Genomic DNA, 14,322 nt, shown 5'->3' with positions numbered 1-14,322 from the left:
ACACCCCGTTCTTCTCCCGCCTTGTGTGCGTAGTAGTCTTATGTTGGATGTATGATTTGGAGTGGTTGATGCGTCTTTAGTTATCAAGGATCTATTTAGTCTATTTATTTCTTCAGTTTCCGTATTCGACGATTTTATAACGCCAAATGAGTACTATGTGAAAGGTGGTATTGCGTATGTGTATATTGCTTTTACTATGTGCTTGAAATTAAGTTTATACGACCATTGTATACAAAATATTCGCATATATATTTTTATTTCTTAATCAAAAATGATGTATTACGGAATATGTTCATTTTGCTTTATGATATTCTCGGAGCCCTATATCATTTAAAATAAAAAAGGGCCGTATATTGGGATACTGCGGCGCACCCAGGGGGGGTTTTGGGAGTTAACCCCCCCCCCCAGGGCATATAATGTAAAAAATATATAAAGAGTAGTAGGAAAATGTAACTTGTCTTTCACATACAATACAAAAAATCCAAAACGCTAATTGAATATTTAAATTACCACTTTAAATATGTAGAACACAATAATTATTGTATAAATATATAATAATTAATACACAATAATTAATAATCATTTTCATTATATTTAGATATAGATACCTAATATTAGGCTTATGACAAAACTAGTCAGAACGAGTTTGTTGCGAGAAGCATGCGCCTACAGGACTGTATCTGCCGGCGGCCTTGTGGACTATCACGGGTTATGTTCCTCTGCATGTGTTAGCAGTAGAAAAGAGACATCTCTATGAGAGAAGAGAGCATTTGACAACAGCTATAAAAAAAGAAGAAAGGGAAAGATCAATGGAAAGATGTCAAGAAGAGGAGAACAACAAGAAAAATATTGCCCAGTGGACGAAGATGTTGATCCCGAGTCTAAGGGGACTGGTTAGATTGTCTGTTTTAGGGCGTATCTTCATAGGTTCAGAAAGACAGATACAGATAAATGCCTATACTAATATTCCGACATTGTTACTCACACAATGCTGGAGTGTAATAGATGTACAGTGTAGAGAAACAGAATGTATAAAGAAATAGGTATGGACCCTGTGACTGTAAGAGAGATGATCGTGATGACGGGAAGTACGGAGGAATGGAATAGTGTTCAAAATTACATCCGAGCAGTCATTAAAAAGAAAGAAGAAGAAGACAAACACCAACCGGGCCAACGACAGAGATAAGATCTAATTACTATTTTAATGGGAATAAGCCGCAATTGAAGGTTAAAATAAGTTTATTGACGTTTGAATATTTGATCTTTGATCTTGCACTGATAACTTGTTTATACTCCAACAATTAATAGAAAAAAGAATAGTAGTTGGTACCAAAGTACATCTAGACTTCATCGACCTAGAAAAGGCGTATGATACAGTTCCAAGACTTAAATTGTGGCAAGCTTTACAACAACTCGACATTAGTCCATACCTTTTAGGAATAATTACAGAAGTATATAGGGATAACACTACTTACCTAAAAATCGGAAATAGACTATCAGAGCCAATAAAAGTAACTAAAGGAATAAAACAAGGATGCAGTATGTCACCCTTACTATTTAATTTATATTCCAATGCCACTGCCAATTATATTAAAAACCACTGCCAGGGAATGGGAATCCCCATAGGAAATGACGTACTGTTCTCCCTGAACTTTGCGGATGACCAAGTCGTCCTAGCTCAAGATTCTTCAGACAAATTCTGGGTACGCCACTGGTTATGCAAGGAACACTATTGTTTATAAATACTAAAATAATTAACTAAAAACGCCTAAATAGGTTTTTAAAACTAAATAGGTTTTTAAGATATATTACTTATAGAGTGTAAATTTTATGATGTCGTACTTTCAAAATAAAAGTTGCAGTATCTACTATTCTGTAACTATGTAAGTTTCAGCATGACCGGTTCAAAATTTAAACCGATAACATTTCTATTAAATTTTATTATAATCTGCCAAAGTGTTGTACAAAGTAATTGATATGGCAACCCTGTTAGTATGACGTTTCGTTTGAAGCATTTCGAAGCCGAACGTAATGCTATCGATGATAAATACTACCATTGCTTCAGATGGAGCCATCTCCCTAGATTACAATTTGAAGGCGGCAGTTCAAGACATAATTCTTGTTTTTCGAGATTTTTCATATGTTTAGGAAAAAATATTTAACGTTTTATTGCAAATATTTTCCACTTTTACAGTTTTATATATGTAATTATTATAAAAATTTTCGGTGTCTCACCGGTAACTTTATTATAAACCAAAACATATTACTTTTTCCCATTAGGACAAAACTGTAAATTCAAAAATTTTCAAAAAATTCATAGGTATTCCTTATAATTATATCTTGATGCTGTAAAAAAATTAACAAAATCCTACGTTTGGTTTTCCCGCTTTATACTTGGAAAAAAGTAGTTTTTTGAGTTTTTTCAAAAACGAAAACATGAAGTTTGCTTAAAAGTTGTCAAAATACTTCTAGTCATCACATATACCTTCTCAAACCTTTTCAAATTTTTTGAATTTGGAGTTTGTCTTTTGGGGGGTGCAGATCAACCTTAATGGAGTTGTTAAAAAAATTAACGCCTTCCAAACTAACTACACAGAGAAAAAAAGTAGAGGAGTCGATAAAGTGTATTCGCCCAGTTTATGGTACTTTTTGGTATGTTTAAGTTTTTGGGAGACCATGATATTTCCGGACATTCGTCTGAAAACTGCAAGAAAATGCTGTACGTATGAAATATTTGTATATTTTGTATATTATTAACAAAGGGTGTTATTTTGGATTTGAAAAAATTAAAATATTTTCCCCACAGTCGACTTAATTAATATAATCGGTATGCCAAAACACTTTTTCTCCCATTGCAATATTTCATAAATTCGCGCTGTATATCTTTGGCCGATACGGGCATATTACCAAGATAAGCTAGTTGTGAAGCTTGTAAATTTGAATTTTGTGATATCAATCCAACTATGGCGACTGTACCTTTTTCAGCCATAACCTAATCTTGACATCAAAAAGTTATGTAATGCACAACTTGCCATCCTACCGATTCAATATTTTCGCGCAAAACTTCCAAATTGATGGGTATGTGAAAAATACGAAAACGAATTGGTAGAATTTCAAATGTATTTCAATAAAGTAACGAGCTCTATTTAATCTGTAATTATAAATTTTTTTGGGTGTGCTGTTTAGATCACTTTGCGTAAATTGCTTTAACATGTCGGTTCTTAAAACAAAGGCATCTTATACTACAAACACGTATAGCAGATTTTTTTTATATTATTTTATGTTTTTTGTTTATTATGTTTTTAATGTTTATAATTTTACATTATATTGAGGCGTAATGTTCAGTAGGTTATTCTGCAATTTGTCAAAAATACTGTGTTTTTGAGAACACTGCCATCAGAGACCCATCAGTTTGTAATGAAATCGAATAAAAAAAATTTATAGTTGGCGTCAGCCATAGCCAGTAGGACCATACTTTGGGTGCTCTTGTAATTGTAAACATGTAAATGACTTCCTGCTGGTGTTAACCGATTTTAATTATTTTTCAGAGATTACAGGAGGAAGCAACGGAACATTCAGTAGAGAAAGATGAAGTACCAAATGCCGAGAAAGCTTTCTCCCAGTTAACCGAGGCTCCGCTTCGTAAAATAACAAACTCTACGGCTTCTACACCTTCTCAATTACAACCGAAATCGTCAGCGCCAATGGTGTTACAGGATAAGCTCCCATCAAACTAACCACAGCAGAACAATGTAACAATGTCCTGAAATTAATCAAAGAACATTTCAAGAAACCCAAAATAAAAACGATCGACATGAAATTTGTGGAAAAATTTTCCAGTTTCCACTAAACTGCGAGATGCGCAATATCGCCCACATCGATTGATCACAGATAACCTAATGATTGAAGCATCCTTTAGGGCTAAAGTTGGTCAACTCATCTTAAACCAATGTATTAATTCCTCTAGTTTCAACAATGTTTAGTCAACCTACATGTATGGGGATGCTACAATCTAACCTGTGGAGTTCCTAAATCTCTAAATAGAGTGTCTCTAGCGTCACTCACAACTAGTTCGCCGATGATACTCTATGAAGATAGTTCCAATGAGAATTCTGATACCTTTTTTGCTTTTCTTTTTTCGAATTATGCTGATTTATAGTTTCACTTAAATGTTTTTATTACAGTTTAACTAAGGTCAATTTAAATTGTGTTATTTTTTACCTTTAAATAATTTTTTAGCACTTCAGATAGTACACAACACGTCTCAGGAATGATTTAGCCCAGTGCTTGGGGGAGATTCTGGCGGAAAATTTTAGATTCTCGCAAATACTTTCCGTTGTAAGAAATTGTAAGGCTGCCATCAATATTTCGTTAGGACATATAGCTTCACACATAATAGTGTCTTCTTTTGAAATTAAAAGAGATACAAGTGGTAATAGCTGCAAATAACTTTCTTCATCCATTTGAAAATAATTATGAGAATCCCGTGGATACATTTTTATTTTACTTAAAAATTCGTATTTTCACAGGTTTCTTAATTCTTTAGTAATTTCTTACACCAAACTGTGCGTTTTCCTTGCCTTTTAAGATAAAGAACTACTGCACTAGCGGACAACACGTTCTGGTCGTCTGACGATGACATGGTTCAAGTTTAAACTGGCACATTTTGCATGGATACTAATAAAATAATTCGATTTTCATATTCGGAGTCGAATATTCGAAATTAAAGTAAAATTTGACTATCATTACAATTATTTGCGATTTATTTCCTTATGAATACATTGTTTAAACCTGGCGATGTTTAGAAAATTTATGGAATGACAAAGGTACCATCTGAATTTAATTGTTAATAAAATATTTCAATAAAAAAAATTAAATAAGGACGCCACTGGAAATCTTTAATAGATTACGGTGTTAGATTTCATTTTTGAGAGTGAGTCACTCCCTTTACTATATTGGACTATAGTAAAGATATGTTCTGTAATTCTCCCTTATCTACTTAATTGAAAAGAACCTATCTCCGGCAACCTTCCTATCAAACTAGGTATGTAAATTGGTTACATGGCGATGTACCTAGAGCCGCTTGTTAAGTAGTTATTATTATTATAACTACTATAGTTATTAAGTAGTATATATTAATTTCAGTAATAATAAATGATGAGAATCGAAGTTACATCGTTGAGAGTAATCACAATTCTAATTCAAAAAGCACAAAGACTTGGACAAGCACAAAATTTTGAACAGGGAAATTTTTTGTTGAAAATATTGGTTTTTTCTTACCAGCTGGACGATATTACAAGCACTATTAAAGTATGGTATATATTATTTCGCTAATAAACCAAGTTGCATTTCGGGTTATTTGGGCCCAACTTGTGCGAATAAGGGTTAAACGGACAGATAATATTTAAAAAAAAAAATAAATAATCTCACCGTATTTGGCAGGAATAATATCAGGATCTCTTTCATCTAAATCTCTTGGTGAAGTACTTCTTAATAAGGGTTTTGTTGAGGACAAGGTATTTTGTTGGTTTCCCGCTCCAACCGATACTTTTTGTTCATGTAGTCCGGTGCTAGAATTATTTTGAGACCTTTTAATTCTAATGATAATTATGAGTATCACTACTATTATCGTAAATGTTGCTCCTATTAGAATACCCAAAACTGGCGATATTGCTATATCACCATCTTGTGCTGAAACAAGTAAAAATAATTAGTATAATAAATGTGCGTTTTTGATTTTATTAAATTTCAACGAAATAAATCACATAAAATACATTTAATATTATAGTAGGTAGTAATTTATTAACCCATTGACCGCCATAAGAGTCAAGGTGTGGCTCGCAGTTAAAGGTCTGCAAAAGCCGTGCGAGTTACATGTGGTAGACACAAGTTTGTCTGATCAAGTCATATGAGCTACGATATCGTCATATCCCAGCAAGAAGTCACTAACTAACATTTTGATGTTATGGAGATATTTGAAGTTAAAGATAAAATCTTCACTATAAATCAGGTTTTTAAAATTTTCTATAACAAACTTTTTTAAGGTGTAATTACTGCTCTTAGATTTATTAATCTGAAGTTACTAATACTTTGAAGATACTTTACTATGTATTTTGCGCAATAGTATCAGTTAGTGATTTTTTGCATAAAAAACAATAATGAGTTTTAGTAATAATTATTTATTACGTATAATATAATTATTACATATTATATTTATTACATAATACATCGTAATAAGTTAACATAAAAAAAAGAATTTTAAAAAAGTTCCTCTTCTTCGTCATCCTCAACGGCTGGTTCGGTTATTTTGTAGAGATTTGGTAGAGATGCATACCATCCATGCAGTTCCTCTGGTATAATTTCTTTTTTACATAACTTCATTAAATATACCTTTTTTTTGTTACTAATAGGAAGTAGTTGATTATAAGCTCTTTTTATTTCATTCGCACAATTTTTTTATTATGTCTGGATTTGATTTTTCATATCGTAAAGATTTGATTTCAAGCCATCTGACTGTGTTACCATTCTCATCTTTCAGACGATTTTTAATTGTGCGTTTTGAGAAATCTTTAAAATCCAACATATCGGAAAAATGCAGCTGTTTGACATGGTAGGGATTTGCGGAGCTTCTGTTACTGTTTGATCTGGCTCTTTTCATTATGTTCATCCACTCCATAACAGAATTAACAGACACATGCCTTTTTTCCCTTTCAATTTCACCATGCATGCTGTCAACTTCCATGAAAGAATGTCCGGATTCTAGGTATTTCTGCTCTATGATTTCAATAGGAGTAGTTTGGATTAAATAGAGCAGAAGCGCAGAGATGTGCTGATTGCGATTTTGACCCCCACAAGTGTCTGAAAACAATGAAATCTCTTTAATATCCTTTGAAAATCCATTAATCCACTGCAATAAAGCTGTACCAATTTCATTGCTGCCTCTTCTACCGTTCACCTCAGACCACAGCATGCAATATGCTTTATTTGGAAACCCTGACTCGTAAACAGTGAAATTATAAGGGCAAAGTTTACGACAGTAATATAACAGAGACTCTTCACCAGACGGTATTTGAAGAACACTCTGTAAGTCAAGCGTTGCAGACATAACGTTCTTTAGCAATTGTGGCCTGCCTTTTTTTTCTAAGTGGGCGTTGTATGTTTGTTTTAATTCAGGCGTTACAGAATCTATTCGTTTTGCATGCCTAAATTTATTACAGAGGGTGCATTGATCCTTTTTTGGCACGAAAAATGATAAATTGTAACACTCGCAAAAATTTTTTCTGTACTTTGAATGACTCACCGGAAATCGATTATTCTCGTTACAATGGACGGTATACAAGGAAAACATTTTTCTAATAGACAATTTTTCATCTAAGTAACATCTGTGAGTATTTTTCCTACATTAATGAGACGATATTGTAGGGAACATCTCGATGTGTTGTTTCACAAAAGCCACATCTTCTGGTTTAATTTTATTATGAGGAGATTTTTTACCTCGTCTATCTTCTGCCGTAAAAACACCATCGTTAGAACCCTTAAAGGATATATTAATATGACCGTTACTAATATTAAGAGTTTTTTGAAAGAAATTCTGACAGACTCGATATTTCTTGTCATTGCTTATAAGAAAGTATGATCTGCTGCATTTTCTCTTTCTATTAATTGAAACCTTTGCCAAAGGTCTCGCCGGTTCTTTTATTTGAACCATTTTTAAAATGAAATCTTTCTGTCTTTTATAATTAGAAAGAGACCAGTACTTTTTACAAATGCTGATCCTATCCACTTCTGAAAAATTTTGACCACATTTAAATTTACAAGATTGACAGTTTGCTGGTCGTGGAATCTTTGCTGGCTTTACACCTTTTTTTGTTTTATAGGACAAACAGTTAAACTTATTTTTCTTCCCAATATTTTTAACCATTTAGAGGGATCAGATTTTCTACATCGACAAGAAACTTTCTTTAGAGGTGTATTCTCATCATTATTCCCAACATAATTATTTATGTCGCTTGTTTCTTTTATATGTTATATAGTTAATTCTTCATACTGTATAGACTCATTATTACTTTTTGAGATATCAGTTTGAACCCAGTCCTTATCTTTAACGGAGTCGTCTTTTGATTCATCCTCCAAATAAGTATTTATTACTTATTGTTTTTAAAACTAAATTAACAGCAGAAATGATATTTCAAATAATAGATTTCACCTAAGTCAGTGAAAACATTAATAACCCAGTAAGTGAACATGAAATACGGCGATACCGTGTAATAAGAAGCTATATTTTTGCTAAGAATATTTTTTTCGATAATATGCTTACTTTTTGATTTACTTGCAAAAAACCGCCTGAAAACGAGTTTCTTTTTGTTGATTTCACTGTCATTTTCACTCACAAATAACTCGAAAAATGATTGACAGTTAAAAAACTCTATAGAGCAAAGCTACTTAGAATTAGTCAATTTATCCACGACTATTTTAAACGTATATTTTTCACCCCCGAGAAGGGGTGACTTTCACCCTCCAAGTAAAAGCAACTAACGGCACACGTCCAATAATGAAATAGAGCGTAAGAGAAAACATAATCCATATTTTTTTTAGCGAAATAATACGTGTTCACTCACTAACTGCATATCAATAACTGAGAAAGAGAAGTGTAAAATCAAACACAGCAGTGATTTATTATTCTGGAAAAAGTCACTAAGTGCCATTAATGAGTTTTAATGCATATCTCTACAATTTGTTCATATGTAAAAAGTTACTAAGTCACTTAGGTATTTTTGGCTGCTTAATATTTTATTAGTATTAACGGGTTAGTGATTTTTTAACACACAAAAATAGCTATTTAGAACCACATTTAGCAAGTAGTGACTTTTATAATAGAAAGATATGATAAATTTCATGTGATCGGCGAAGTTAATGAGTTTTTTCACAAAATGTCAGTTAGTGACTTTTCGTCGGGATATGACGATATAGGACAATATAGGTCACAAGTAATGTTTGTTAAATCGGCCAAGTGAGCCATCGGTGGTTTACGCTAACATTATTTTTATACACGGGAATGAAATATAGTGGCCTTACGATGTATTATATGTTCATTGCACTTGTAGATGAATTTATTGTCATACTGTTTTTGCACGTGTTTCTTTTTAAATTTGTTTTTAAAACATTTTTGCTCTTAAAATGAATAGCAAAGAATATAGTCGCATTAGCTTTACAGAATCATGGAACTAATGAAGACTAAAGTTGTGGTGAAACTGATCTTTTAGCCATGATTCTTGAGTACTTCTATGTACAGTACATAGTTTTATATAGTGGTACAAAAATGACACTACCTTGTTTGGTGACTTTCGAGCCGTAGTTTTATCATACATATAAAAGTGTGCTTGATTTGTCCGCTGTACTTAGCATTCGTAGATTATGAAAAGGCTTTCGACAGCATTGAACACTGGGCGGTGGAAGAAGCTCTGGTCAATAGTAGCATAGATTCAAGATACCGACAATTGATACATGATATTTACCAAAATGCAACCATGACCGTAATTCTGGACGACAAATTAATAACGGATAATATAAAAGTTAAACGAGGAGTCCGACAAGGCGATATAATTTCACCTAAACTGTTTACCTTGACCCTCGAAGATATAATAAAATCAACAGATTGGGAAAACAGAGGAATATGTATTAACGGAAAGTACCTAAATCACCTTATATATGCGGATGATATACTCCTGATCTCTTTGGAACGATAAGAACTAGAATTAATGCTGAATGAACTTCATGAAAAATCACTGAAAAAAGGCCTAAAAATTTCCTAAAATGGAAATGGGCTGGACACAATGAACGTCTCCAAGACGGACGATGGAAAAATGCCATTGAAAAGTGGCGTCCATACAATGCAAAGAGATCAAGAAGCAGACCACAGATGAAGTGGAAAGATGACATCAGAAAACATGGAGGTCCCACATGGCAGAGAAGATCTCAAGATAGGGAAAGATGAAGAGAACTACATCCAACAATGGAAGGATAGAGAATAGGTTTAAAAAAAAATATAAAACTATATATACTCCTTAAAAATGGTAAAAGTTTTATACCTTTTCTGCTATAACGCTGCTGCGCAAAACAAAAACTCAGTAATTAATTCAGTTTCTGTATTTGCTGGTGAGAACTAGGTCTATTGATAAGATGAAGCACAGCTTTCCTGTTATCGAGAAGTTTTTAAGGAAGAATAACTACGTTTTTAGCCCACAACAATATGCTGATTTTTTTAAACTATCATTTAAGCAGTTTATTTCCATTCTGATAAAACAAAGTGTGATTTCAGATTTCCAAATATCGAATTTTCCAGTACAGCAATGAACCTTTAGATGGTATTAAAGTCAGTATATCTACTGGCCTTCCGATTTTTCATTTATTCCAAATCTTGAAAAACCTTGACAGCGACCTCTCAGTTTCTTCTGATATTTCTGTCTATTGCAATGCTATACCTGTCAAAAAAGCCAAATATGCAGATATAATGCAGTTGACAACACGATTCGTTCCTATGGACCAAATGGCTTTTTACACCCGTCTCACAACTAATGCAGCCATCACAGAGAACCAGAAAACCGAATCATTTGGAACGGATGATGACGACCAGGTAGATGAATAAAGGATGTGATTGCCCGTGTGTTTAATGTTTTATTTTTTTTGTGAATGCTATTTTTTTTGACACTAACCAAATCTTTTTACAAATTTTTTGGTATTTGTGTAGTAGGCAAACCATAAGCGTTTGATTGTTGTACCCGAATAAAAGGTTTTGTTGGAAATTTTTTATTTTTTCTCAGAAATGATGGTAAAGAAGCATTATTTCACGTCTTTGGTGCAAGAAAGATACAGTTCCAACTTTTTTTTCTTATTTTTTCAAAAATTATCTACTTGAAAATAGTCTCAAGTATTGAATAAATCTGTATATCATCAATTGATATTATGTCTTTCGGATTAAAATAAAAACTATTATAAATAAACAGTTTTTTTTTAATTTCCCAACAAATACCAAATATGGAGCTGTATCCTTCTTACAGCAAACTCCTCAATTAGGTTTTTGTAAATACATTCAGAATGTAACAATAAAACACTGAAAACTTTGTTTTCAAACTTCCACAAAATTTATTTTAATTTCTTATCACTACAGCTGTTTCGGCTGATTGCCTTTCTCAAGTGATCTGTTTTTGGTATGGGTTTACACTTTATAGTCTCTAATGGAATAGGTTGAGGCTTAAGCTATCTTTGTTAGAATCTATGGAAATCAACAAATTAAAAAACACAGATATAATTCTGAATGACCAGCTTGAGACAAACAGTTCTCCCCTCCTCAACCTATTCCATTAGAGACTATAAAGTGTAAACCCATACCAAAAACAGATCACTTGAGAAAGGCAATCAGCCGAAACAGCTGTAGTGATAAGAAATTAAAATAAATTTTGTGGAAGTTTGAAAACAAAGTTTTCAGTGTTTTATTGTTACATAAAATGAATTTCCATCAAGTAACGGTCGAATCCATCAACATTCAGAATGCTTTAAAAAAAAGGAAAATTAGTACGATTTTCTTTCTTCTAGAATTGAATCAAAATAAAAAATTATGCATTAAAATAACCAATCTGGTACCATGACTGGTACAAGAAATTCGCAATTAATGAAAATAATTCAGCCCTGGATGATTAATAATCGTACCAGTTTTAGTTTTTCTAACTAGAATCGTTTTGAAGAAATAAAAAAAATAATTACAAGGCGCTATCTTCAAAGAGCTCTACACTTCTTAGGAAGCATTTTTGAACTAGCTGAATTGGGTTAAATTGTCTTAAAATTATCTGAGGAATCTCCGGTCTTCGTTTGTTAGAAGAATTTGTGAACACCCTGTATATTGAATTAATTTCAAATGGGACAAATTGTTCGAAAATTAGTTTCATTAGCAATTCCAATCCGACCTGTACGCAATCCCTTGATCAATCTTCTTCCAATCCATCCCTCTTGTATTTTTTTACCACAATTATTTTCGATTACACTCAACCCTTCGAATGCCCATAATGAAACATTTCTGCGCGCCTCACGGCACATTCCATTATCACTGGAAATTCTTCAGCCATTGTTATCCTGAATCCAGGAATATTCAAAGTCCAATGGTTTTATTAATGACCCATTTTAAGCCGTTCCGTTTCACCCCTCGTGATCGTAGTGTTATTAAATTAGTTTTTATGACAATCTCCCGGTGATGGATATCGAACTTGAGGATGCCTGAGGAATTAAAATTTTTATCTTCATCTTCGGCAGGGTTATTAAAAATCACTCATTTCAAAAGGGACAAAATCCATTAAAAGTAGACTGGAACTGCAATAAAACATTAAAACTGCTTTTAAGATTTTTAATTTAAATATTAAGAAAATGAGTTATATTTATCCAGTTCTAATTTCTTCGAGTTAATTATGAAAATTGTTATATTAATAAAAGTTATTTATGTTCTAAAATTAGAAATAGTTAGTTAACCCATTTGATCCCACATTTTTTTTTCGATAATACAAGATGTCCTTATTGGATCTTTGTTAAATAGTAACAATTCATTGTTATTAGACATAAAAAAATTAAATTTTTAGCAAAAAGTAGGTATACTCATACGAGTACAATGGGCTAATCGGGAATCAAAAATATAAAACGTTGTGTAAAAATGAAAATATTTTATTTTCTTACAATATAGGTACATACTTGGGTATATCCTGTGTTATAATCTAACTAGTATGAAATTGTACAAAACAATCATGTTCAATGCACAGAGTAACTTCACACTTTATACAAATCCAACGTACTCTTTGAGGACGTAAGCTACATCGAAGTTGTCTGTCTATTTTCTTTGGAAAATGACCGCTTCCATCCATTTTTAGACTAATTGGTACATATCCTGCTAGTCGTTTTCTAGAATAAGTAGATTTCTTAAAACTTCTTAAATAATGACGTATTACATTTGAAAAGCCAAAAGATCATTTTCTTTAGTTTCAGCAAATACTTGTAACCTCCACGAGTTAACAAGAGCTGAGTTGAGCATGTGTGTAAAAATTGGCCACCACCATTTTTTACCTGGTATACTGACTCGGTAGTTATTACCGATTGGTCAATCAAAGAAATCAACACCGCCCATTGAAGCATTGTATGATGAGAAAAGTTTTGGTTCGTGTAAATCAATTTTTCGTTTTGGCAGAAGCACACCAACGATTCACTTTTGAAAGTGGTTCAATACTATCGTAATTTGATGCCATTGTGACCACATTGTTGTCCTTCCATAATACAAAAAGTATTAGACCTGTTTTGTCAAAGCCATATTCGAAATATCCACGATTCTTCTTTTTCATTACAGAAATTACATTTTGTTATACGATTTTCTCTTGCTGTGTCTGTTGCTCTAAAACCCTTCTCTTTCCAAGTTTCCATCAAATTGTAACTAGTAAAATAATTATCAAAAAATACTTTATTGTTAGTAGGCACATCAAAGACATCAAGCATTTTTAGAACAACTTGTGATCCTAAAGGCAACGCCGCGACTTTTGATTTATTCACTGATGCTCCACAATATGTGTCAAAATTGTAGCAATAACCAGTTGAACTACAAAGCATCCAGTCCTTGTACCCAATTCTTACTGAGTTTCCCCTTATGAACTGTTTAGATGAGTGATGCTGAAAATACTTTATCATCGCTTCATCAATTGATAAGTCTTTGTGAAATATGCCAAAGTGTTGAAATTTTTTATTTAGTTTGTTTATGAGAGGCCTCACTTTATACATTCTGTTTCTTGTATCAATTTGCGAATTATCTGCCAAATGTGGGATTTTTTAATTTCTTGGAAACGGTTCTTTGAAATTGCATTAGACACGATTGGAACATGAAAATCCTCATCTAAACACCAATAGTTGCGCTTTAGTGGCAATCTATGGTATCCACTAAAAAGTAAAATAGCCCAAAATATCTTTATCTTTTCCTGCATTACATGAAATTGATAATTATTATTTTGAGCGGCATATAAATTTGTCTGCTGTGTAATATATTTAATAATTTCATTGTCGAAAGATTTCTTAAATATTTCTATAGGAGATATACGTCAGATTTGTTCTTTTATATTATCCAGACGACCCTAGTGACCTGTTGTAGATGTCATACTAATATCAGTAATTTCTTTCGTCCAGTCAGATTTCTTGGTTTTATGTTGACCCTTTAGTAAATTTTCTCGTCAAGAGGAAGATTGTCTTCTTCATCGTTATCAGTCATCGTCATCACTCATGTAATGAACCTCTATTTCTCCGGGA

The 14,322-nt window shown here is 32.6% G+C and overlaps 1 protein-coding gene across 1 annotated transcript in view; it reads right to left on the bottom strand.

The window, feature by feature from the left end:
- side-II (sidestep II transmembrane protein) overlaps window positions 1-14,322 on the bottom strand; it is a 686,092-nt gene that overhangs the window by 13,670 nt on the left and 658,100 nt on the right. Inside the window, exon 11 of the mRNA XM_072533588.1 lies at window positions 5,431-5,691. Coding sequence (XP_072389689.1) covers window positions 5,431-5,691 — 261 coding nt within the window. The remainder of the gene's footprint in view (window positions 1-5,430; window positions 5,692-14,322) is intronic.

This window comes from Diabrotica undecimpunctata, chromosome 5 (assembly GCF_040954645.1).
Source record: "Diabrotica undecimpunctata isolate CICGRU chromosome 5, icDiaUnde3, whole genome shotgun sequence".
In the NCBI taxonomy this organism is placed as follows: Eukaryota; Metazoa; Arthropoda; class Insecta; order Coleoptera; family Chrysomelidae; genus Diabrotica; species Diabrotica undecimpunctata.
This window is presented reverse-complemented; position numbering and strand designations above follow the sequence as displayed.